The following is a 27,426-nucleotide window of genomic DNA, read 5'->3' as shown; positions in this document are numbered from 1 at the left end:
CGGGATGAATTAGCTGTGTCATCGTGTGTTTTGCCGTGTGGGGAGGGATACTCACACTGCCCCCTGGGCTGTAAATATAAATCTGCTTCATCCAGCCACAATACTTATACAGTAGACTCCTGAATCCATTTCAGATTAATGCACTGATGTGTCACATTAAACATGATGGTGCTGCCCCTTCACAGCATCTATTGCCAACTATAGAAACATCTGTTCTGAAGCTAGCTTGTTCACACTACAGTAATATTACTGTACCTCGATTTTTGGACGCAGCAATGTGTTTCCTAAAGCAGTGCTTCCATACCAGCTCAGAAAGTTCAAAGGCTTCACACTGTGCCTAAACCCGCCCTATAGCTTCTCTAATGTACAATCACTGTAAAAATAGGTCAGCATAGGCTTTTAAAGATTCACACTAGTTTCAATATTTTTAGACTGAGCTAACCGTGTCCAGTATGTTTGTGCTGAGGTATGGCATTGTCAAATCTTAATATTTTTGGTGCAAAAACATAATAGTAGTCACTTGCATCTTTTGATCCTAAAATCCAGGCATCAAGTCTTAAGAAACAAGCATTTATATTTCAAAAAATCTAATAAAATGTCTTATAAACAACATGAGACTCACACCTTAGTGATGAAACACAATAGAATGTAAAAGTCTTATCTGAAATCAATGAAAAAATAATGATAGCCTAAAAACTATAGCAATAATAGCAACAAACAATATTGTTTTTTCTTTGTGCAATACAGTTATGATTTCTGGTTCATTGTGTAGCAGTGTTTTAAATGGATACTCCAGAGACTTTGCACTGAAGTTGGTGAAGCCACAATGAACAGAAAATACAGAAAATAAATAAGAAACTGAAGCAGTAGAGGCTGAAATATTCAGGCTTTATTCTGTTTTCAGGGTCAAACTCCAAAAATAAAACACACACACACACACACACACACACACACACACACACACCTGTTGCTTTCATTTCCTGTCTGTCTCTCTCATGCCCTCCTCCTCTGCTCTCTGGGAGCTGTCTCTGTTTCTGTCTTTGTCTTTGTTTCTGTCTCTGTTTCTGTCTTTGTCTTTGTTTCTGTCTCTGTTTCTGCCTCTGTCTCCATCTCTTCTCTCTCTACTTTTTTGTAATGACTGATAAATTTCCCTCCGCAACGTTGGTTCAAATCCACTGTGATTTTGAGCTGTTGTTACAGTTAGCCTCAGGTTGTGTTGGGCTTGTACTTTTTATTTTTTTATTTTTCTATTTACGTATTTTGGGCTGCCAACTGCGCATGGGCCCCTGGGCCTGTTCCCAGCATGCCCATTGGATAATCCGGCCCAGTGTTTTGCAACATTTTTTAGTATGACTGCCAGTCACAGCCGGAAACATCTATTTGCCAGTGGTCATCATCCTTTCTCAACATGTGAGCTCTACTGTACTATTTCATTATTATAAGGCTGTATATTAGAGCAATTTAGCATGTTTTATCTATTCACACTGTTTGACTGTAATGTGTTCGGAGCAGCAAATTAGATTATTAGTTTAAAAAGCCTTGTATTCACAGCATTGACACAATGTGGCTCTTCATATTTTTTATGCTCAGAGTGCAGTCACCCGATATTTGGCATTGTTTCAGTGTCACTGCCTGAAGCTCTCTGTGTTCGCAGGCTTGCAGTGAGCTCCTGATCTACTTCCACTCACTCTCATCTCCCTCATTGTTCCTGCAGTACAGCAGCACTTACCTTACGCAGTATTTAATTGAAACTTATAGCCCAGCAGATTGAGAGGCCATTGTAAAAGTGGCCTTTGCGACTCTTGTCCCTTACAGCAGATCATGTACACAATTATCCTCAAAATTGTTTCTGTAAATCACCACCTGCTCCTCTGTCAGCATCCTCGCAGCTACAGCACCTCTCACTGCTACCCCCTCCAGCCTGCTACTCTTCCTTAGCTCTGTCCTCTCCCCACCTCGCTCCCTCCCTCCCTCCCTCCCTCTCTCTCTTTTTGCCTGCTCCCTGGTGGATGCTTTGGCGCCAAACATTCCCAGCGGGAGACAGAGAAGAGACGGCAGCAACCAAGAGAAGCAGAGAAAATACGGAGATCACAGGCAGAGAGGAGGAAAGAGAGAGGCGGTGTGGGGGAACAAAGGTGTGTGTGAGGAGGGTTGACTTAAAATGTTAAGACACACAACAGAGAATTTGCAGAGGGACGGGAAGTGCATTGTGTTGATGCCTCAGTAAACAGGCTGGGGGGTGGTACTGTACGAAGAGAGGTAATGATAGAGGGAGAGTTTGTACAGCCGAGTCGATTTAACAGATAGCGACGAGGAGAGAGGTCGGGAGGGGAGCTGAGCGCTGTTGTTCGCCTTGTGTCATGTAGTTTGACTCAACACATGTCCCCACCCCGATCTGGACCTGGAATGACAGTTTGATTAACTGCTGAGTGCCTCAACAACCCAGAGCTCTCACAAACAAACCCCCCTGCCTCAGTGCAGGCAGTCAGACGCACAGAGCAATATGGACCCCAAAGGTTTGTTTACCCCGTCAGCGGCTACATTCACCAGAGATGCTTCTCCTTTTTCAAATCAAGAATTAATTAAAAAAATAACTTTTTTTATTGATTAGTGATCTCTGTAATTGCAATCCACAGACTCGGGCAGTGGAGCTGTTTTTCTGCTGTTATATCTGACTATATCTACGGGTAAATATTGATGTTTTACACTGAGCTATGACCTCCACTGCAAATTGTTTCTTTTATCTGTTTACCAAAGCACCTAAATTCCCAACCCAATCTATCCTCCCAATATCTACAGACTCATCTACATGCAGATGTGCATGCACTAATGCACTCACATGTACACGCTACATCTTTGTTTTGCAGCGTCTGCAGAAAAGAAACCCCTCCAAAGTAATCCTCTTGCATATTTGGATGTGTACTTGCAAGCAGAAACGCCTGTAAGTCTGCAGTGTGTGCATATACAATGCACAACAATACATTACATATTATTCCTGACACGTATACACAAGGCATGTGTTCATGTGCATTTGAAGACCTTGAAAAAAGAAAAGAAAAATATCTATTGGACGGAGGTAGAAAAAAACTGAAATAAATAAGAAAATGAACACATACACAAGTAGAGCTGGGCTCTCAGAGTGCAGACTGCAGATGTATTATAGAAGTGGATGCAGCACCACTTCTCAGGCTCACAGCCAATTTTTTTCAGCTTATATTTGTAAAACTTTACTCTGTGATGTCATTAAAATGTATGGACTGAGCACCAACCCATGGGCGGGGCCAGCAGCCGAAACACTATTGCCACATAAAAGCAAAAAAGTATACCCCGAAGCTAGAAAACTTTTTTTGTTGTATGCGCCAAGTGGGTTATTCCCTTTGGACTTAATAAGCACCATTCTGAGCCTGGTATCCAGTTCTTATAATACAATCATGGCTCACAACTCCACCAAGGCCAATAGTGCATGCATGTTGCTCCTCAGATGCTCCTAATTCGCAAGTTAAAACATAATTTTACAGACTTTTATGAGTCAGAACAGGATTTGTTGTATTTTATTGATCAGAGCCTTTTAAAAAAAACATTAATAGCATTTCTAGCATTTGCAGGAAAGCAAAGAGCAAAAAAACAGATCAGGTGACCAAGAAATGATATGATCGGGAACTAATTTTTGAGATTATTCAGACACCACATGAATGCAGCGCAAAAGCACTGTCTTGCAAAGTTAATGGAAGTGAAAATGAATTTATGTATCCACCTTGTGATTCAGATCCAAATCCAAAATGTAATGGTGTCTTCTTTAGCCCATGCTGCAACCTTCTACCAAGTTTCATTATAATCAGGCCAGCAGTTCTTCCATAATCCTGCTGACAAACTGTATTGAAAACATAACCTCATATGTGTGTAGCTATAAATAAAGTAAAGTCAGAACTATCCAGCAGATATTTCTCTTATGTGCATCAACTTTAACTTTGCACCACGAATTTAAACACTAAAAAAAAAAAAAAAAAGAAGTCATGCAGCCTGTAATTCTGCCCTGAGCATGGTGCTCACTGCATGCCAAAAGGTGTAATCTTGGCTGGCAGGCTGAAAAGACTGATAAGATGTGACGCCAAGTGGCAGCTATTAAATTTCTGTGCTTGTCGGTAGCTTTTCATTCATCTTCAGTTGGCTTTTAAGCATTCGCTGCATCACTGGCTTTACTGATTGAAACTGAAGACTTTTTCTCATTTAGAGGAAGTGTCAAAGCGAGAGAAAAAAATCCACCAAAAAAACAGCCATCAACTCATTACTCTTATTCACATTAGCTCCTAGCGATCAAGCAACTAATACTCTGTGCTGTTTAATAGCCTGCGATGGAAATTCATGACATCAGTTTTCAGTGGATACTGACATTTGTGGACTGAGAATGTTTTCGTAATTACATCCCTTTTTGTTTCATTGTGGCGCTGCTGACAGGTCTGAACTCCGAAATGTGTCCATAAATTCACCCTGCACAAAGTCCCCATCATCTTTATGTGTATCAGCGCTAGGATTTGGCTCAATAACATCATTGAAATGACTTTGCAGGAGACAGATTCACACTAAAATGAAGATTGGCTGTCTATGTTTATAGTATTGCCATATGTGTGTGTTTGCCTTTAAGGCAGCAGCCTTGAAATGCCTTAAATCTCTTTATTCTTTTAAGAAATGAGTAAGCAGGCATTTTATAGACTCAAAAGTTCTGCTATGGGTGTATACACAACATTGCAAAATCAATAGTCTTTTAGCCAAAGTCTGCATTTTTCTGCCCAGCACTAATCAAGGAAACCACTTCTTTTTTTTATATTATGGGATTTCTTTTTTATTTCTCTTTATTCACTCTTGATTGAATCTGTGAAAGATGAGATTGAAACAGGCCCTTTCCTATATCCATTTAAAAGTGCATGGTTTATTTAAGGGACAAGTCAGTCAAACAGGATATTTATTCACATCTCAGATGCTTAAGTATTAATAGATTTAAGACGTGTGTGCCCAAGTTCCCCGAACGAATATCCCTGTTTGCTTTCATAATGGGTTCATTAGTGAAACTCTTTAACTGCAGTTTCAGAGCGTCATGCATTTGTTATTCTGTTGTTGCTACACTTGCTGTGGGATTGTGTTTCTCTGTCAAGCCAGTACATCATTATCCCTTCACCCAGACGGATTAGCTTGTTGCTCAGAGCCTCTCCTCCGATATGTCTCTCTCTTGATGAGCTGGCTGGGGGAAACAGGGTTGAACAAATGCTGTTAAATGCCAAAAGTGTCAGGATCCATCTCCGGTGGATTCTGATGCACCGCCCACAACAACAAAAAAAGTTCCAAATAATCGAAGTACATCCCAAATGTTAATACTTCAACTTCTCCTGTTTGCACCAAATCTGTCATGTTCTCTCAGTCCCTTACTCATGTTCACAGGTACGCATCTTCCTGTAGATGACACACACCGGCACTCAGTCAAGCAGAGATGGATTTCCATGGTGCAAGTCTTGAATATGTAACTGCGGTATCTCACCGTGAAGCCTTCGTGGGCCCACAGTTGAGTAACCATTCACCATGCCACCTTCACTCGTTAAAACATGAGTAATCGCCTGAGTTCAAGACTCGATTGTCCTCAGGGGGGACGTTATGACGCGTGTTACAGTAAAACGCCAGGGAGAGAATGAGAGTGAGAAGTATGAGTAAGAAGGCTATATCCAGAAACATGGAGAGGGATTAAACCGCTGCTGGTTGCCTGATCTCATCTGGTAGTGTGAGCCTGCCCTATCACTGGTCTGCAGGTGGGTGAGATATGAACTGGACAGAAAACACTGTCTCTAAGAATTACAGCAATGTAGGAGGTGATGTGGCCGTTATCAGAAGGGAGCAGGATGGTGGATGACTAACTTTAAACCAGTGGTTAAAGTCATAAGTTATTTTTTATGATCTGCTATATAGAAATAGTAATAATAATAATTAAAAATAATCATAACTATTCACTGTGTATAGTAGTTTTTGTAATAAGAAAATGCAGCTCAGTGCTTTACAATAGAAACAAAACAATGACTGTTAAAGACAGGAGGCAGAATAAAAAATAACAAGTAAATAAATGTCTTTAAAAAACGGTTAAAATTTGTTAAATATAAATAAATAAATAAATAAAATGTAAAAAAAAAACTTTTTTAAACTAATAAACTATTTAAACCATAAAAACATATGTAATGTATAAAATAAATATAAAATAATCACAATTTGGGTCGAAAAATATGTAGTTACTTACTAAAAATACAGTACTGTGTGAAAAAATGCCTTGAAGAATTGATGCTGGTTTGAAGGAGGTCACACCAAATATTTAATTGATTTAGATTTGTCTTCTCATTTTGCATTTTGTTAATTGATAAAAAATAAACTTAACTTTTTTATTTTGCAAAAGCTTTCTTATTTTACAGCACTTTTTCACACCTGCCTAAAACTTTTGCACAGTACAGCATGTTTTGAGCTGTTCCTTAAAGCTCTCAAGAAAAGTTGCTTGTTTTATATATGATGGGAGTTTGTTCTTAACCATTCACAGTTGTAGTTGCCATGCAAAGATATTGCACAACACAAGATTGCTTTATATGGCACTGGATGTAATATCAACATTCTGGGTTGAAAAACTGATAACAACAAACATAAATAACATACCTTTTGAGAACGTTGCAACTTTTGTATTTACAATGTTGTTTAAAAAAAGACAAAGCCTGATGGGAAAACAGCAGTCAGATGTTCAGACAAGGCTTAAACAATCCCCCAGCCACAGCCAGATTAACCTGCCAGCAGGCTCCAGGGCAAAATTGAAGAGATGACTTCTCTTTCTCTCTGTAGAGTTCACAGTTCTCTGTGCTGAAATACTACCTGGTCCCAGGTATGCAAAACTCTGGGACCTTCTTCAAGACCTCAAGAACAAGTAAAACAGCAGGAAATATTCATATTTTCCCTCTTATCTGCAGTGCTATTTATCAGTCCAGATTGTTTCAGTGTGAGTTGTTGAGTTTTTGAGAAATCAGCCAAGAAAAACACTCAACAGTAATGTCTCTGTCCAGAAATCATGACCCGGCTACTCCAGATGATCCGCACCTTGTTGTGAGAAGGCATGCATCTCTATGGCCACCTGCTCTGAGGTGCATATTCCAAAATAAAGTTTAGCATAAATATTAAAGGTTCCACGCCAGAAAGTCATACAGCAAAATTAATTGGCCCATCTTTATGAAATATTTGGTTTTTAGCTCAGTGCTGATGTGCTTCAAGTGCTACCCTTAGAGATAATAGGAGGTTTTATTTCCTCTGCGCTGTTCTACTGTTATTGAAAAGGGAAAATAAAACTCTCCTGACTGTTGGCTTCGTGTCTCGTTAGCTTGGTCGCTAATGAGACAATAAGCTCGCACAGTTTATTCTAAAGACCTGTTTGTACCATCAACATGTCTCATAACTGCAGACTGCCAGTTCTTTGTGGACGTTTTTTTTTCCCTGTTTTTCTCTGAGGAGGTTATACAAAAGTTAAAATGGTCAAAGTTCAACAAATTTGCAAGATATTTTGTGTAGTGCTGCTTCACCTTGTGAGTGAATTTGGTTTCATTGGAATGAATGGACATTTCGCAGTTTCAAATGGGGATGTGATCGAGCCTTAAAGCCTACAGCAATTGCCCTTTTTTGGCTGGTTAGTTATCCAGCATTGCACCCACATTATAGCCTGGGTATACCCAGACTGCCTTGCACGCTCGATTTCATTTCGAACTGTGAAAGGGTCTGGAAACCAGAGAGCTGTCTAAGCCCTGTTTTAGGGATCCAATCACAGAACGGGGAGGGACGGCAAGACGATGACGCGTACTACCCGGCAGACGGAAGCTTGTAGTTTTCTTACGGATCCAACATGGCTGCAGCAGATGCGAAACTCTCTTTAGCTGTAGATGGTGTTTTAAATAGTTTAGAGCGAAAGTTGAAAGGCGGGGCTAATATCGGTAGCGTTACGGCGTATGTGCGGCTATTAGCTATTAGCCCCGCTATTATAAAGCCAGTGATCTCGCTACGAGCCAGGGGACAGCGGAGCCGCCCAGAGACCCGCAGCAGCTTGTTTATTGCCCATAAAATCAGTGGATGTGTGGCAGAATGACATGAGGGGGAATAAAGAGTGAAAATAAATAATCTTGCAGAAAGCGAGAACTGGAGAAGCAAAGCAGCAAGCAACACTCTCTCACAGACACACACACAACAAACATCCATTTCTGTTGCTCTACTACGTCATCTGGTATAACTGATACGATTGACTAAGAGCTACCTACAGACGCTTTTGATAGACATTCTAAGCGCCCAATAAACTGCTCCGGAGAATCGTAAACCACGCCTCCTCTACGGAGAAATAAACGGTTGGTTCCCAGACTAGATCTCATTTGAGATTAGTCTGGTGTTAGCCAGGTACCCACATTAACCAAACTTATTGGAAAGACAAGAAATAGGCAAAACAGAATTATTGCCAACACTTTATAGACTTCTTTAACCTTTGATTTACTGTATTTTCTGTGGTTGTGCACAGTTTTTAATGTGCAATGAGAAATTCCTCGATTTTGGGTGTGGTTTCTGTTTTACCTATAATGAAGTGGTATAGATCATCTGGCTAAACTGTTTTATAACCTACCTGATGGTGTGACTGCTGCTGTTTTTCTCTCTCTGACTTTTTTTTGGAGGCATCATATCCCAGATCTGAGCAATCACCCAAGCTGCAGCAAACCAGAGTTCCCCTTTAAACGAGAGAAAGACCAGACTTGAAAAATTGATTCACTATGAGTACCTCATTTATGCTCTCTTTCCCTTCTCATTTGCACCATTTCCTCCTCACCTCTTTTTCCCCACGGTGAACTAAAGACACATAAAAAAACTTGCCAAGCCTAAAAGTAGGAGCAGAGAGAGAATCAGGCTGGAATGTTATCAAGCTTTTACTCCAGATTGAAAAACTGTGATGATGACCAACCAAGCATGAACCACCACTTAACCAGCACCCCCGAGAGAGAGAGATGGTGTTCGCAAAACGCTTCATCAATGGTGCATTGGAGCCTGTATCGCCAGGTTTCCCTCATCACAGTGGCACTGTGGCTCCACAGGGTCAGAAAACCCATTAAATCTAAGTTAGGCTGTTTGGGACTTTGGGAGATGCCTTAAAGACGAGAAACATGATTTGCATTAATTTAGCAGAAGCATCTTGACCTTTTTGTTTTCCTCCCTAACATTTCACAACGATCACTGAGACACATCAGAGAATTGACAGCCGGGAATGTCAACAAGTGTGCAGAAACCAAATGTTAAGCGCCCAGTGAACGTTTTTCTGCAATATTTAAAATTCAACTGGCAGAACAGTAATGAAATAAACTACAGTCGCTACAGTGTTGCCCTGTATGATGCAATTTTGAGGAAGAATACAAATTGTGAGCCAAGAGCGATTACCGTGTGTTTGGTGGCTGTTTGTGTGTGTGAATGTGCGCGTGCGTGTGTGTGTGTGTGTGTGTGTGTGTGTGTGTGTGTGTGTGACGGGCTTGAAAAGGAAGACAAATGTTCTGTAGCTACTGAGGCCAATGATTTTATTCAGCAAACAGCAGTAAGGACACTCTAAAGAAAAAGAGTGTGTGCGTGTTCTGGGTGAGGTTGAGGGGGAAAAGTGAGATTCAAGATTATGCTGCAGACAGAAGGAACGTGTAATTGCAACATGACTCTTTGATTTTAACTAAATCCATTGTCTCTGGAGCATTTCTTTAGATTTTCTGCTTGTAATTTTTGATGAAATAATCCCCTGGACTCCTGTTGCTGCACAGTCGCGCACTAAATCATTGTGAATAACTTCGCTCCCCCCACCCACCACCCCGGATAAGCTCAGGGAGCGCCGTGCGACTGACAAAATACTCCCCCATCACCGCCACAAGCTGCTGCTCAGTGCCTGAGAGGGCTCAGCAGAGCTGCGTGCGCTTCTCTCTCTCTTTCTCTCTCCAAAGTCTCTGACGAACAGCAGCCATCTGAGAGCGCAGAGGCGCGTTAAGGCTCAGTCACTGTGACCACAGCGGGGACCGATGTTGGAAGCGCGCACAAGCCTTGCTCCAAAATGTGCCAGTGCGACTCGAAACCGAGACCGGGCTCCCTCGCCGAAGCCTGGAAGCTCTTCTTGAAACACACCACCTTTCATGGCTTGAGGCACATCTTCTTGAGCGGCTCCTACCCCCGGAGAGTTGCTTGGCTGCTGGCTTTCCTGGCAGCTCTGGCGCTGCTCTTCACCTGGTCCTCCAACAGAGTGCGGTACCTGCTCTCCTCGCCTGTGTACAGCAAGGCGCACATGGTGTACGCCAAGCGGCTCGTTTTCCCCGCGGTCACCATCTGTAACCAGAACCTGCTGCTGCCGCGGCGCATGAAGAAGACGGACATATTCAGCGCGGGGAGGTGGCTGGGACTTTTTGGGAGGAACTGGCAGGTTTCCCCCGCTGCGAGAGACGCGCTCACGCCTCTGGGAGACGGTGGAGGAGGGAGCGCGGGGGGCGAGCCACCCTGGTCCCCGCTGTCTCGGATTCTGGACTTCAACCACTTTCTTCCTCCTCCGCGGGAATCCCAGCCGTCCATGAGGCAGCTGCTGGACCGGCTGGGACACCAACTGGAGGAGATGCTGTTGTACTGTCGCTACCAAGGAGAGCTCTGCGGGCCGCGTAATTTCAGCACCGTGAGTGTGTCGTCAAAGTTCAATTCCTTGTTTTAACTCACCTACCCCTCCTCCCAACAGGTTGATGCAGCTCCCAGAGGTTGCTGCAGCTTTTCTTTCCTTTTTTTCTTTTTTCAATTACTGGGCAGGAGTCAGGAGGTGAACTGTTGGTAATTGCCTGTCAGTATCTTTAATGTGTCGTGCAGATAGATATAAACACGCCACGTAATTAATTTGGTTTTAACACATGCAGTCACCAGGCTGTACACAATGCGCATTGCTCTGCACCGTTGCTTGGTAATACGCCTCGGTAGTTCAATTAACTATATCGCTATAATATTTCTATATGTACTTTTGCTGTGTGGTGAGTCCACAGGGGTTTATCTTACATAATTGAATTCCAGCTCATAATAAATCTTCATAATATTGCTGTAATATTTCTGTAGTTTTCCTAAATTGGCTGACACTGGCAGTGTTGGTTTGAAATTTGCATTTTAAAAGGTTTATAGGAATGCAATTTTTTTTCTTCATAAGCATCTGTTCTTTGTTTTTCACTCTTTCACTCATTTAGCCCCCCTCACATTTTGTCACCCAAATACATAAACACTGTAGAAAGTTATGATTGTAATTTCCCACACCAAACAATATCAAAAGTTGAATAATTCCATTCGAGATGATTAAATCTTCTGCATTCACCATATGGTCGGAGCAGGTCCCCCTCCTGCCCTCCATCACTGCTGGATCAATGTGTGTACAAGCCTATGCTCACAAGAGACCAATCTGCCCCTAATGAAGACTTTTGATTCATTTAGCAAGGCTTTACAACATTCCCCGACACTGTGATGGAAAACAGTTAGCGCTGGCCTCATTGCTAAACTGCATCCACATTGATTGCACTCCATCATCGCATGCAGGACAATGTGAAAGCCAGCGTCCCTCTCTCTCTCCCACCTCATTACCCAAATTTGTTTTCAGCTAAGTCGATTTTCTTCCGGTGTTTGAAACACAGTTTGATGTTCGGGAACCCTTTTTTTCCCCGTGTTTGCAGCAGGCATGACTGAGGGTTATTTTATGTTTTGAGGGTATTTTATAATTTGAAAATGTTTGCCTCGGTGGCAGCCCTCAGTCTTTCTGTCATCAAACCATATCCCCAAAATCATGCATCAAACAGATGCTCAGTTTTTTTTTCTTCTCAAATGTATTTGCAATGCATCTGGAACCACAATGCAAGTTATCACAGGCAAACACATTTTTTTCCTCACCAACATCTTTTGGAACGCTTCATGTTGTGCAGAATCTCTGTAAAGGCAACAGCAAGAGATAAACATAATGCCGAGGTCTGAGTTTTGGGGATATGTGCTTGTGCATAGATAATCGATGACGCCCTGCTTGGCTTCAGGGCCGGCGACACAAGCTGTTGGCATGAGTCAGACCAAATGAATCAGACACACTTGAGAAGTGAGGTGTGGAGGAGAAGGGAGAGCCTGTCTACATACAATAGGTCTCAGGATGTATTGACTTTTATCCAGGGGGCCTCATGTTGCCGGGTCTTTCTTGAAACTCTATCAATTTGGTCCGACTGGCCTCATCAATCCATCCTTCCCTCCATGCAACTGCTCCATCCTTTAGCTTTATCCGTGCTTTAACAACACACATGCTTAATTCTCATCAAGCAGGCCTGTCCTCACTCGTTGGTCTCAGACATCGATTTCAGTTACAAAATCCATCCGAGGACATGCAGTCGGCCTGAGTCCCCCCTGTGCAGCTTATTGATTGACAGCTTTCCCCCCTTAAATCTTACAGGGAAGACTAACTAAAGGTGTATTTACCCTCTCTGGACATCAATTTGAGCTTTTTCTTCTTCTTTTTTAGATTTGTGGATGAATTGCTGAGACAGAAAACTTGCCAGTTAGCCTTGTTAAATCATTGAAAACTACTTCAGTGATTGAAAAGGGCCAGTATCCCCTATTACTGAGTACCAGCACTTCAGATTTTTGTCCACATGAGTACCCATACTTCTAAATTACTAAACAGTTTGATTAATAGGCGATTTATCCCAAAATAGGCTATTTTTTTATTTTTTTAAAAACAACATTTGACACCCCAATATAGCCAGAATAGAATGATTATTTGTATAATAAGCATATTTAGGCAATACTGAGGGTCACACCGACAAGATATACATCTAAATATAAATATTTTATTTCAGAAATGTGATGATAAAGTCACGCAACTGCTGAATAAGGTTACTGGCACTCATTTTGGTCCAACCAAGGCACTGTTCTTTTTCTGTTTATCTGAAATAAGTAACTTATCAAACATTCTTAGCTGCAGTCTGTTAAATGGTCCTAACAGATCGACGACAGTGGTGTTTAATCAGAAGAGAAAGTTTCAACCATTTAAAACAGTAACAATATAAAGGCAAAGAACTGCCAAACTCACAATTATTTTCTCAAACCAATTGTCTCAAGATCATGACTTCATCTCGAGATAACGCAGCTTGTTTCTCCGGATAACAGGTTAAATTATATCGAGTCTGAAGAAAACAAAAAGCAGATTTTTGGAGAAAACAAGATAATTATTCAAAAGAACTTGAAAATGAGTGTCTGGTTCATTTGATCACACATGATTTCTTGCCTTCAAGCTCACCATTATTAATGGGAGCCTAATTAGCAACAAAGGGCCTGGACAGCTCCGCCTTAGGCTAACCAGGATTAAATCATTTCTGTCGGTTAAATACTGTCTTTTCAGTCTAAAACAAGTAAGGAAAACCCATGTTTATTTACCCAAAATAAAGCTATCAGACACCGAACAACATACACATTCATCTGGAGTCTTGATTCGGACCCTTGATGAATGTCAGTGCAATATTTACTCATCTTTAAGCTCAGTTTTGCTCTCCACCACCTGTCTCTGTCGGTCTATTAAGCCACTAAATGTTTCAGGTTGTTCACCAACAAGTCATTAACTTTGCCAGTGTATTGTTTAGTGCTGGGCAGATAGTGGAAAGTACATTTATCAGAGATTTTCTACTTAAAACGGCTGCATGAAAAAGATGCTGAGAATGAACTATAATAGTGAAGCTGACAAACAATGAGCAAAAAGATTCAAAAATAAAACTCAGTAGAGCTGAGAAGAACTGCAGAGTCAAATGATTCTTTGGGTTTATCGCTACAAGTGACTGCTCTCCCATCGCACATCATAAAAGCTAAAAATCCACTAATACCATTTTATCTACCAGTATTAGTCTGTAAAGCAGTACGGCCTTCCACATTTTATTTAGCAGCTGTGACTCCTGTGACTCTTTCTGCCTGGACAGACTCACTCTCTACTCACAGTGAGCCTCCAGCTCTCTCTACCTACACATTTAACTCACACCTGCTCTCTGAAAACTAGCCATATTGGGAAGTGTTTTAGAACAGGTGGACATGCAGGCTTACCTCGTGAAGATAACATACAAGCACAGGGATCTGAGCTATCCCACTGAATATTGTCCAGTGATAGTGAAACATAATATGAAAGCCATGTAGGTTCACTACAGGACAGACCAGAGGGGTGGTGGATCAGTCAAACAAGCCCAACAAGTTCTCCAAGGCTTTCCGTGCCTTTCTGTGGATTTATGTTATAAAACCACTGACCTAGGTTTAGGGCAAAAAAACTTCTGGTAAGGTGTTATAAAAGGCAGTTTAAACAGTAAATAAATGTACGTAAATGCTGGAATTGAAGTAGTGTCACGTGACAAAGTTACATAAAAAACCTAACTTAAGCCAAAAATGGTTTACTGTTGTGTTCACACATGACGCAACCCGGCGCTCCTGGGTGAGGGTAAATGGACTGCACACACATTCATACTGATGGCAGAGGCTACTATGGCACACTGGTGCCACCTGCCACTATTGGGAATTCATTCACACACCGATGAATGCAGCATCTGGAGCAATCTGGGGTTCAGTATCTTGCTCAAGGATATTTCGACATGTAGGCTGCCATGGTCGGGGATCGAACCACCGACCTTCCGATCAGTCGGCGATCAACTGAGCCACAGCGGCCCCACTTGTTTGACCCATTCACCAGCGCTGCCTCCAACTGAATGTGGGAATTGGCCATTTTCAACTTGGCTGTCAATCACTACTACATCAGCAAGATGGCGGCAGACGCATTACAGCGGATGGTGAAATACGGAGATATAGCCTGTTTTTAGCTGCCTGTAAACAACCTATATTGACGTTTTTGACGGGAGATTGGGCTGGGATACTGGTGTCCGTCCCGCCTTGGTTGTTTTTAACCTGTTCTTTTCCTAACATTAAGCAAGTAGTTTTGTTGCCTAAACATAACCAAGCACTTCCATTAAACAACATAAATGACATGTTTAAGACAGCGGCTGCTCATACTTTGTAGGATATTAAACAAACCATACACTTTCATCATTTCAAGGATTCAAATAAACCGATTCATGAGAATATATTGGGACATTATAACCACCAATAATATATTGTCCTGTTATAAATATTACACTTTTTAAATCTCGTTTAAAGGACCATTGTAATAGTAATTTCAATCTCCTTGTCTCAGCCACTTGAGATGCCCAACCTCCCCCTTTCTAACATCAGGTTCTTTTATGTTTTAAATTGTGATGTCCAGACTTAACTTTGCACCTAAATACAAGATCCTGCAGGATACCCCAGGTATAAAACACACCCTGGGGGGCGCCAATGCCTCCAGCAGGTAAAGGGATGTGAACCACACCCTAGGGGCGTTCCTCAGGTATAAATGTATTGGTCTCTCCCTTTTCGGGGGTTTTTCTTCATTTTTGACCACTCGCATGGTGATCGACCTTTTGCTTTGCAAAGAAAATAAAAACCTTGTCGACCAGCAAAAGTCTCAATTTCATACTTCACCAGTAGCAGAGAAATTTCTATAACACCATTTAGAAGCTCTTTTGGAGCTTTTGGCAGGATCACATTGTCCTCGTCACCAGATGCAGTTTGTTTAGTCACCATGGAACTGTAGGTGTTTAGTCTCTCTATAGCCCTTTTCATACTGCGTTTCCACGTAAGTGCTGTGACCAGCTCTGCCATCATTTCACCTTAGGACATTCATACTGATTCTGCAACTGCATAATATTGGCATCCATTGTCATTGCAATCCGGCATCGCAGAACGAAGTGGGAGGAGACGGTGGTGCCGTGTAACAGAGCAGAGGCAGTATGTGTACAATAGGCTACTCCTGCTGCGAGAGAATTCAAAACAAAAATCGCAGCCATTGTGCTGTTTCTCGCTGTTCAGATTCTACAAACTGCGTTTTGCTTAATATGATTCGATTCGTCTTCCTTCTTCTTACCCGAGTGTTGGTAGCACAAATAAAGTACGGCAGTATTTTCCGTCTTGCCGACTTCACTGGTTCACATTGATCCCATTTTAAACAGTCTCACCAGTTTAGCCCCTCTGTTACTACCTCTGAAGGCAATTCAGAGACGGGAACACTTGGTCCCTCCCATTACGCCTCTGGGACGTTCAGACTGAAGGCGAAACTTCACAGAGACGTTAATATAAAACAGCATTCTGGAAGGGGCTTATTATTCTGAGCCCTTGTCAGACTTCTCATCTATATTTCCCCAAAAGATAAAGTTCAAAGTTCATTCTCGGCCTTGGACACAGCAGACTTAAATCTCACCAAAAAGTTAATTTTAGTATTTTCTCTTGTTATTCTTTTCTGCTGATGAGGACTGTGTGATGTGCATACAAACTCCACAAAAACCAACTACTAAATGTGACCTTGAGGTGAGATTGTTTTTGAGATGTGAGAAGCCTACAGCAATGTTTACTTTTTGTTGAGGCAGTTTAGAAGTGTGCATCTGTTGTATACTTGTTGTTTGTGGTGTTGTATTGGATTGTATGGTTAAACACTATAAAGACAGAAAGTTGATTCACCAAATACGTAATAAATTAATAGCTGCACTTCATCATCTACTCGTTAATTGTTGAGCATAAATCAAGTGCATATACTACTGTGAGAATATCAGCATATCCTATTTTTAGCTGAGTTGATTCAGCGCCAGGTACAACCCAGACTATCTTTCTTAGGTGTCTGTTTTCGTTGCTGTCATAACATATTGCACCTTCCTGCTCAATGCTGATTTTGAAATCAATGGAGAGGAGGGAAAGTGGTTCCCTGGCAACTTTAGGGAACAGCTTGTGCATCCTTGTCACATTGTCATGTGAAGGATAGCCGAGGGCCACCTCAACAGTCTCGGGCTGTCTGCCTGTGAATTATTTATCGAAGAGAGAGACGGTGACATTTCTACACCCTGCGAGAAAGAGAGAGGGTGATGTCTCTCTCAGTGTTTCTCCTCATAGGTGGGTTTGCTTCTAAATATTTCATTTCCGTGTTTACAAGTTCAGAGGATACCGGGGTTTTCATTTCAAAATGCAATGTATATAGGGTTTAGTGTGAGAAACAAACACAATTCTGGTTTTAACTCTTTAAAGCTGCTCAGCAATCACAAATATTTGTTCACCCCCAACACTAAATGTACAGTGCTGAACAAATGAATAAGACCAGCAGTTTGTGCCACAGTTGTCCTAAATTAACAGCATTAGTAATTACCAAAATCATTTTTTATGTTTCTGTAGTGGTTAACACACCAGTATGTAGAAGCTCTTTAGCTGAAATTATATTTTTAATGCCAAAGTATAATTATTACTGTTATCCATGAATTTTCAAAGGTACTGTTTTACAAAAAAAATCGTTAAAAATAGTAAAGCACAGTATTGTTTCTTGATTAAGATGTCAAATTATAGGTATTTACATGCATTCCTGAACCGAAAAAATAGTTTTAGTGAATGAATGTTGAACATTTTAGCTTTTGAGAGAATTCTAAAATATTTGTTTTTCGTTTTTATGACAGATGATCTAATAGATTTGTTAAGCACTATATATCAAAACAAAGTTAATAATAACCAGATGCTCCAAAATACGATATTATAATGATGCTTAAGTCACAATACAATATTAAGGTGATTTCAAATAATTTGTGATATACTGAGTATTGCGATAACATAAATTGTGATTCATTACCTGTTTTCAACTGCAGATTATATCACCAAAGGGAAACTTTGTCAACATCTGTTTCATCTAATAAGATAAAGTTTTCAGTCTGTTCATCCGGCTGAAATCATTTTTATTGCAGCAAAATCCTAAAGCAGACAGACAGTCATAAAAACGTACTATAAATGTTGTATGCCCCTGATAAACTGTTGAACTGTTTGTATAGTCCAACTTAACTGAATGCAAACCTTTGTGGACTCAATACAAAAACAGTCATGCAATGTCTTCAGAATTGGGACATTTAATAAATTACTATTAAACTGAAATTCAAGCAACTCAAAGGATGTTTTGTGTTGAATTTGCTGGCACTTGTTGGCAAAAGTTCGTGTTTCCATGAACACCAGACTGCTGTTAGAAATATTTTGCTGCAGCAGGGTCTGACAGTCTGCTCAGTCCAAATCCTGGTTCCCTACTGCCTCCCTTCCCTCCAGCAGGGTGTCCAGCTTAGTGTCAACTTTGGCTCCCAGGATGCTGGCAAAGCTCTGCTGCTAGCCAGGGGAGGGCCCTGCTACAGGCCACTTATCGATCGCCTCCCTCTGGAATCCTGAGGCTTCACTCCGAAGCTCCGACTGTAGGTGGAACGTGGCAGCAAAGCCAAATCTGAGTCTGTCCATGGTGCGCTGGTCGCTGCCAGAGGACCCACTTTAGTCTTAGCTAAATGAGAAGCTAAATGAGGTGCTGGAGAATCCGCTTGGTTTTGTCTAATTTTGCCAGATTGATCCGATGGCAGCATAACAGGCGTTTAGAATAACTATAGAAATAGCCAATATTGTTGCTGATGGCCTAGTTTGCTTATGTAAGTCATATAGAGCTGTTAGTATTTAATTGAGACTGTTTCATAGTTAGAAACACCTTAAATTTTATGAAAAAATCATAACTCATCACAATCTAGTGGACTTAAAAACCAATTTATTTCATTACTCTCATTCCAGAAAGTTTCATTTGAAGTTAGAATATTAATATAAATATAATAAAATGGGATCCATGTATCGATACAATATTGCTACTTAAAAATTGCAGGGCTGTATCGATTTTTCTCCTCAACTCCTAGTCAATACCACCACGTTTTAAATGTTTACCATCTCTGTGTAGAGCAATTCAATACTGCCCTGATTGCTCCACTTCATTTAGAATGAATTTATTTAGAGCGATGATGGGTTTTCCGCCTCTGGTAAAAGGTTTTTGCACTTTTTGAGAACAGCTCCTGCTGAATTGTTCGGATATATTTGGGGTAATTTTATGCTGCACAAACACCGCCAGCGACAGTGAATAAGACAGACAGGCGGTTCGATTGACAGACGTGAAGAAGCATGTTGAGACTGAGCGCAATCCTCAAAGCTGCAGAACACAATGAAGATCCTGGCTCCCCAAGGTCACCACCAGCACCCACTGCTGCTCTTCACTCAATGCAGCCAGCACAGTTTCCTGGTTACCACAGCAACTCTGACTACAGGCCTGCTCTCGTCAGTCACCATGTTATCAACACATGCACGCAGATTGTGAGCAAAGGAGGGGGGGGCTGTACTCGTGCACGCAGATACTGTACACACACTCTTGCTCATTCATATTTTCGTACAAATGTGTATGTGTGTGTGTGTGTGTGTGCACGGACACATGCTGCGAGCACACACTGCCTGACAATCACCAACAATCTTGTCACTGTTTTCTCGATGCATATCTGCCAAATGCCATTCTGTTTTCAATTTAAGCAGAACTGCCTCTTTCTCTGGATGTTCAAACGTGTCGTAAACAGGTGAAACTATGGATATGAATTGTCTAAATAAATCTAAATCGGTTGTTTTCGATGTTGAAGTCAAATGCAGCTTGTTGTCTGTTGCAACGTCTCATTGAGGGGAAATGTGTGCATATAAAAGTCTCAGAGATCATTTTTCTGCAGGTTTTGCCCATTCTTATCAGTAGATATTTTGTGCAGCTGATGCAGGTGGTTCTTTGATATTCTTAGATTTCCCTGCCTTTTATTCCGAAGAATAATGACAAACAGTGATCTGATTATGGTGAGAGGCGACTCCGGGACCAAGATGGATTTCAGGGGCATTTTTATTGATGTTTGTATCCTGCTTTGGAGTCACCGCACATAGCACAGGCTGACGTTTTTTAACTCAGTTTTCCCACTTACGCACTTGAAAGGTCACATTTCATATTGTGTCCAAATATCGGAAAGCATTTTATTACATTTCACCACTTTGTGTCTTTAAAAGCTCCCATTCTACCACACACTGGGAGGCAATCCATTGTGATTCCCCCACACTTCACTGAACAGGACTCACATTATACTTTAAACTTTTTCCTCTGAGCGACATGCCGGCAACTTTTTTCTAGCTCCTTGCCTCCATCTGTTGTTTGTGACGTTTGACTAATTTGTCATGAAGTGCTTATGTCTGACTCATAAGTCAACCAAGAAATGAATAAAGACTTCCTTTTGAGTTCCCACAAGAAATATTTACAAGAAATAAAGAACTATTTTAAAGCAGTCTCAGCTAAAAAAAAGAGCCTTTTGTGCAAGCCCTCGATGTTCCGATTCCTCACAATAAAGCCTTATCTTGGTTGTATGTTGTGAGTACGATATTTAGTCAAAGCGTAGAGGACAGAAAGGAGGAGACTTATTTCAGTTATTACTTTTCTGCTCCTATTGTCATTTCTTCTCTGCGATCCCCTCCTCCACATCCTCCTACCATTTCCTCATGAATGTCAAAATGTTGAAGGTTAATAATAAGTTAATTGTGAGCGAGGATGCTTTGATACAGGGCTCACAATCATGTGGCTTGACAACAAAGTAAAGGTTTACTTTGGATCCTGGCCATGGCTTTCCAATTCCTAATGTCTATGATTCGATTACACATCCATTAGTTCACTGGCAATCACGTCTTTGCCAATAGATCACAGTTTTCTGCTGCACTCTATAGTAGCGCTACTACAGTATATATGCCCGGTCCACTAATAAGACAGAGCACACTCCAGGCGTATAGCCTGAGGCCAGGTATAGATATGTGACATGACTTCAACATGCTCTTTGCGCTCAGAGTTGCAGTTGTTGATTTGTGACATACTGTGGAGATAAAAGTGGAACCTGAGCATGTGAGGATCTTTTGATCCCGCCTTTCTTTTTTTTCAAGATACTTTGAATTCTGTTGGGAGAAATAAAGAGAAAACTTGTTGATCAGTTAATTAGAGTTGACACAATTTGTACATTTCAAGCAAAAATGCCCAACATTTACTTGTTCTAGCTTGGACTTTGTGAGAATTCCATATAATGTATCATCTTTCATTGGAATCATATCCTGATAAATCATGTGAAGATCATCATCATCAAATCTAGGGCTGCAAAAAACATTTATTTCATAATCTGCCAAAGTCACAAAATAGTACCACATTTCCAAATTACTTGTTTTATCTTAACAGTCCCAAACGCCCAAATATCAAATTAATATATGACAAAGAAATGCAGAAATCCTAACATCTTACAAGCTGGAACCTGTGCATCTTTGGCACTTTTGCTTAAAAAAAATAAGTATTATTTTCTGTTTCATTTTCGGTCATTTCGTGTCAGTTGTTTCAGCTCTAATGATATTCATTGCTCCTTATTTAAAAAACAGAAATCATTATTTTCTCTAAGATGTGCGCTGCCTTGAGTCGTGAGAAGAACTTCAATGACTTTTCGCAAGATTTCCTTTGATGCCAGCAGTCATTGTCGTTGTGTGAGAGTAGAGCCCTGCTCTGATATTAAAGTCATGTCATATTCACTCAAGCACATACTGCATCATGCAGCACTGAGAGGGGTGAAGGCTCAGTTTGTCAACAGCATCTCAACACTAAGACCTCTGAGCTCTGTGGCTGACAGCGTAACAACAACTGGTTCCTGTAGGTGCTTTTTCAGCTGCTTTTGAAACAATCCCCTCCTCTGCACCACCTTTATCTCCACATTTTAAGAGTTTAACACACACACACACACACACAAACACACACACACACAGCTGCAAGCTGAGGTTTTCACTTTAAGGTCAGGAAGCCAAAAAGCTGCCTTTCCTTTCTGCCATTTTGTTGCCACCATGCTTGACTGAAATCCCTGCCTTTGTCTCTTTGTGTGTTTCAGATATTCACGCGCTATGGGAAGTGTTACACCTTTAATTCAGGTCAGGATGGACGACCCCTCCTGGTGACGATGAAGGGAGGGATGGGCAACGGCCTGGAACTGATGTTGGATATCCAGCAGGATGAATACTTGCCTGTATGGGGAGAGACTGGTAAGCTTACCTGGGGGACATGAAACACCCGTTGCCAGTTCTGAAGACCTCAGCTAGAACCACAAGATTTATGTTTGCCCTTTCAGCGAGGTCTCTGAGTTAATAAGAGATTTAAAGCAATTAAACACAATGGTAGCTGGTTATTATCCTGCTTTTTACTTTTTATTGATTTTAAGAAGAAAACAACATTCATAACTCAGTGCCACATAAGGAGTATTTGCATAATTGGTCCAGGCAACCACACACAGCTTTCATTAAGTCACCAGAGCACAGAAGTAATGAACAATAGTGTTGTACATGAACAAAACAATCCCTCAACTCAGTCAGTCATCAGTCGTCATGCCAAGCTGAGCTGAACATCTTCCAAAATTTTCTGCAAGAATTGTATTTTTCTGCAGCTGAATGGCAAGCACTATCTTGGAAAGCCCTACATCCTCTGAATGCCCTAGAGCTGTAGTTTGTGGTTGTAAAGTTTCACGAGGCTGTGATTATCCTAGAGGTCACAGCAAATAAAATAAAAAATGGCTCATTGAATCCACAAAAGTCTCAGCTTTCCAGTGGTGCCCAATTTATGTGATTCTAAGACTGTTTAGGGACCCCAATATGCAGAGATATTAGAATACAATAGGAGAAAAATCTGCTTGGTGCAACTGCTTGCCCCAAACTGCATGAAATTAGCAATAAGTGGGCATGTACACTACTGGTCAAAAGTTTTAGAACACACCAACTTTAATTGAAAATTATGCAGTTTAATCTCTCAGTGTACTCTGAAATTAATGCACATTTGCAACATTTAAAATTCTTTATTAAGCATGATAGTGTTTTGAAAGTAAAAAAAGATTCAAAATCACATTTTATGTTGGACTAAAGGACTAAAAAAAAGACACAAAATGACAAAAAAAGACACCAAAAGACACAAAATTACTAAAAAAAGACACAAAATGACCAAAAAAAGACACAAAATGACTTACAAAGACATGAAAAGAATTTAAAAATGGACAAAATAGCCCAAGACTCCATAGAGTTAAGTTGTTAATCCACTTCTTGTTCCCTGAAAAAGGCCTACTTGTATAATTCTGAAATGTACATTATTTTTCAGTTTTGGTTAAGCTTGCCTTTTTTTATTTACCTCTGGCAGTTCACCACTTACCTTTGTACCCTTTCAAGCTGTTCATTTGACTTGAACTGCTTGAATTTCAATAAAAAACTGGAAAAATTGGGGTGTTCTAAAACTTTTGACCAGTAGTCTATATAAATGGGAGACTTGTGGATACCTATAGAACACATTTCCATTCAGATATCTTGGGGTCATAGGTCAAGGGATCACAGTGAAAATGACCATTCCAGCTTTTCCCTCTCCCATTATTCAACCCCTTTCCCAACATGTCATCATGACATGCTTGGTGCCAATGGTTCCCCTTAGGTCTTCTAGTTTCATATGATAACAGCAACTTTACTGAGCTCACTACAGCCTCTGAAAGGCAGCGCCAGCGTCCACAGGGAATCGAAGAGGTTAATAGACGATTCAGAGGTTTCTCCCGCTTTCTTAAAAAAGATGAGTTCTCTTACCAATACGGTATCTCAGCTTCTCTGAAGTGACAACATCAGACATCAGAGACTTCCACAATTGAACAGAAGAAAATTCAACTCCAACTTACTGTGTCACCATAGCCAAGATTAAAAGATACTGAATCCAGTATACATCCTCGTAGGTATGAAAGTGGACTCCAGAGCACATTAATTAAATTTGTTTTGCACTCCCAAAGACATTGTAATCTGGCTCCAGTAATTATTTTACATTTGTGACAATAGTGATTTTCAGTGTTGGCGTTTTAATAAACCTCAGGAGGAAAGATCACAGAGATTCCCTTTTAATCCCCTGAGCTCAAGATTTGGCTGGGATTGTATTACACTTACTGCAAACACTGAAATCCTAAATCTATTTAGTGTAATGAACATGTGCATACTATAGACCAAATAGGTTAAACATTTGTCGAAAAAGTATGCTCAGTTATGCACCTGAAATTCTCTGAAATATTCTTCCCCACTTTGATCAATTATGAGTGATGATCCTGCAAACCAAGCACTCAGATCATTTGACAAGCAGCCGCTGTGTCTGCAGGATGTTATCGACTAATCTGTATAAAGACAGATGGATATTGATCATGAAGATTTTATTTCATTGTGATATAATTGCATCACTTGTCAGTTAAGCTCCGAGTCCACATGAATCAAACAAGAGCAGAACCATTTGCCAGATATAAAATCAATGAAGGCCACAGGCTCTTCCATTCAGGGTCGAGCTCCTCGTCAACACGGTCTAGTCTCCTCAGTGCAGCTCTGCAAGACCCTGAAACTTTGATTTTAATGCAGCTGCATATGCTGCTGCGTGTTTGAATCAATATTTCATATGCAGTGAGCAATGAATGTAAAGAGACAGTTCAGCATGGTCACAGAAACACTTTGTACATGATCATCATTAAACATGAACCAGAGTGCATATAATATTTAAATATAAAGCTGCAGCAACTGCAAGCCTTCATGGTTTAAACATTCATTATAATGCTCTTTATGTAAGATTATTGAATGATTAAAGACTATAACAAGAGAGGGCATGGTGGAAACATAAGGATGCAGTAACTACAGTATACTTTATCCAAGTATTACGCCATGATTGTGTATGTTCTTGTCAGGCTTTTGTTCTTTCAAGATGATTGATTTGCACGTGTTAATGCCAAAATGATACAGATTGCCCATTGATTAGTCCCATTATAGCAGCATTTAGTACCTGTTTGTTTAATCTGGCTCGATGCCGTGCAGCACATAATGTGCCAGTTCAAACACCTGGGGCCTCGTTTCTTTAATCATGCAAGTTCTGTTTGTGTGTGTGCTGAAAATGGATATTTATTAAACATCCACACACACAACCTCAGATAATTAACAGTGATGATTTTAACCTATTCAGCCATGGCATTGTTTGTGTACAGTACATTTACAAAGGCAAACGCCCCCAGAATGCCAAATGTGGTCAATGTGGAAGTCTTAATGCAGATTTAGTTATTGTAAATAAAAGTAGCAAATAAGAAAAAGCTGACCCTGTAAAGGGTTGTGCAACCTTTATACTATTTATACACTTTGATGGCTGCAGCAAGTGCTTATTGGTGATTGCATTGAGACATCAATGATGCGCAATTAAGCCATGTTACGGCTGTCATCATCGTATATAGTGTGTACAATGTCGAACTTTATGTCCATTAATATCTCATAAGTGGTTAAACCAAACTGTTTCAAAGAGGCTAAACCAAAAATGAATAGGTAAACATACACTTTGGACAGGTTACTGACAAGTTTTTCAGTTTAGGTGATGGTCAAATAAAGATTTGCAGTAAGATAGACAATGGACATGGTAATCCTACTTAATAATTCAGTTTTTAATTCACATTAATTGGATTACAAATTAGCTCTAAATTGGCTTCAGTTTCACCATAACAGAAAATATACTGGGTAAAATAATTAATGTCCACCTACCAAAAATGAACTGTCTATTATTAAAGTTTTTTTTTTTTTTTTTTTTTGTATTATTCCTAATGTGTTTGGTTCAGTTAAAAGGAACTCAGGTCCATTTGCCATGCTGCTGGCAGCTGTGAAAGCTGGAAATCTAACTAACAGAGACCACTTGAAAAGGGGCTCCCAGTCCGTGTCAAGTGGTTTGATTTGCAGCTTTCACAGCATTTTTAGAGAGCAGATTTGTGATTTTAGCATGATATCAAAAGCTAAACTACTTACGTTCAGGAATAAAATGATCTGCTATATATAGGACCATGTATGTGTCCTGTTTATGCAAATAATTTACCATGGTAACATCCACGCACATCGTTGTGACTATTCTTCCCTGATTAACAGCCAGAAAGCTGCTGTTCCTGTGTGCGACTCTGTGCACTTTGTCAGTTCATTAAGTCCATTAAAAAGTGTGTCACATTGATCCCACAGTAATAAGCCCCATATTCATTTAAATGCAGTCAATTTTTAGTGTAAGAATAATTCCTATAATTAGTTATTTATTCACACCAGATGCAATAAAAAGCTGCATAAACTTCTGAGCTAATGCCAAAACTCATCAAGTTTCCATTCAGACTGAATATCTTCATGTTTATTCCTCTTGGTTTGTCAGTGTGAAAATAATCAGAAAAAAATGTAGATTATTTTTCCTTCTTGCTGCAGATAAAATGAACTAAACTGCAGGTGTGAAAGCAGCCTCGATATAATCAACAGAATCTCTTATTTGACAGCACAGATGCTCAGTGATGCAGTGCTACAGAAACTGTAGGAGGCATTAAGGGCACAATTTCACTCTGACAGAAGTGATTACTTGGTTTCAGAATAAATAAATAAAAATGTCTTGAGGAACAATTGTTTACAGCCTATCTATTTGGCTGGTTTGTTTGTGTGTTTTTAATTTATGTGTACCACTGAGAGTTTGTTTTTTTAATATTTAATACGGGAAAACATTACACCTCACAAACACAACATGATGAAATGAAAATATAATCTTACAATGAAGAGGAAACAAAGGGCAGCTGGACAAAAGACAAAAAAATAATGAAAAGAGAATTAATAGCATCCCTTCAGTAATTCAAATAATTGTAATAACAGCACCAATATATTTAGAGACAGAAATATACATATGACAGGTTGTGAGTGTATTTAGGGTTTTATTTAATCCCACTCATCACTGAAGATTTTTTTCCCATTGCATTACCACTTCATAATATTTTTTTCCAATAGATATTGGCTGTGGAGTGTATTTTTAGACAACTGGGAGCTGATTGAGCTTTAAATTTAAATATTTTACCCAACAAAATAGTTTTATGTATTATCCAGGGGCACCAGTTTGGTTTTAAAAGTTTGCACATTCTTAAGTTTGAGAAGAAAAAAAATTAATGATTTAGATTCTGCATGTCGGAATCAGTGTACGCATGGTTTATGCACAAAACTGCGAATATTAATGGTTGATGGATGAGGCCCCAGGTCTAAACAAGTAGCTGAGTATCCTGGATTTTCAATACATCCATTTTTTATACCCACTTATCTCTCTGCAGGTCACATGGGGCTGGAGCATCTCCCAGCATGCATTATGTGAGAGGCAGGTTAGTCCCGGCACACGTCGCCGGTCTGTGAGAGTGTTCGCTTAACACATTTAGACACTCACTTTCACACATACAGGCAATTTAGTAGTTTTTGCTTCACACGACCTGCGTGTATTTGAACCGTGGGCGGAAACAGGAGCAAACAGAGGAAACTTAGGCTGACAGGGAGTGCATGCAAAGTCCACATAAATACAACAGCTTCATTTGA

General features: G+C 40.3%; 1 protein-coding gene across 2 annotated transcripts in view; it reads left to right on the top strand.

Annotated features, from left to right (window-relative positions):
* Positions 1 to 27,426, top strand: part of asic1b (acid-sensing (proton-gated) ion channel 1b) — a 189,558-nt gene that overhangs the window by 138,199 nt on the left and 23,933 nt on the right. Inside the window, exons 1-2 of one of the 2 annotated variants that reach the window (XM_059328992.1) lie at positions 10,024 to 10,723; positions 21,921 to 22,071. In XM_059328992.1, coding sequence (XP_059184975.1) covers positions 10,118 to 10,723; positions 21,921 to 22,071 — 757 coding nt within the window. In that variant the 5' untranslated portion in view covers positions 10,024 to 10,117. Of the gene's footprint in view, positions 1 to 10,023; positions 10,724 to 21,920; positions 22,072 to 27,426 lie in introns of those variants that run through there. The other variant, XM_059328993.1, reaches the window with a different exon arrangement.

Source organism: Centropristis striata, chromosome 3 (genome assembly GCF_030273125.1).
Source record: "Centropristis striata isolate RG_2023a ecotype Rhode Island chromosome 3, C.striata_1.0, whole genome shotgun sequence".
Taxonomy (NCBI): Eukaryota; Metazoa; Chordata; class Actinopteri; order Perciformes; family Serranidae; genus Centropristis; species Centropristis striata.
Note: the sequence above shows the minus strand (reverse complement) of the source record. Positions and strands in the feature narration are given on the sequence as shown.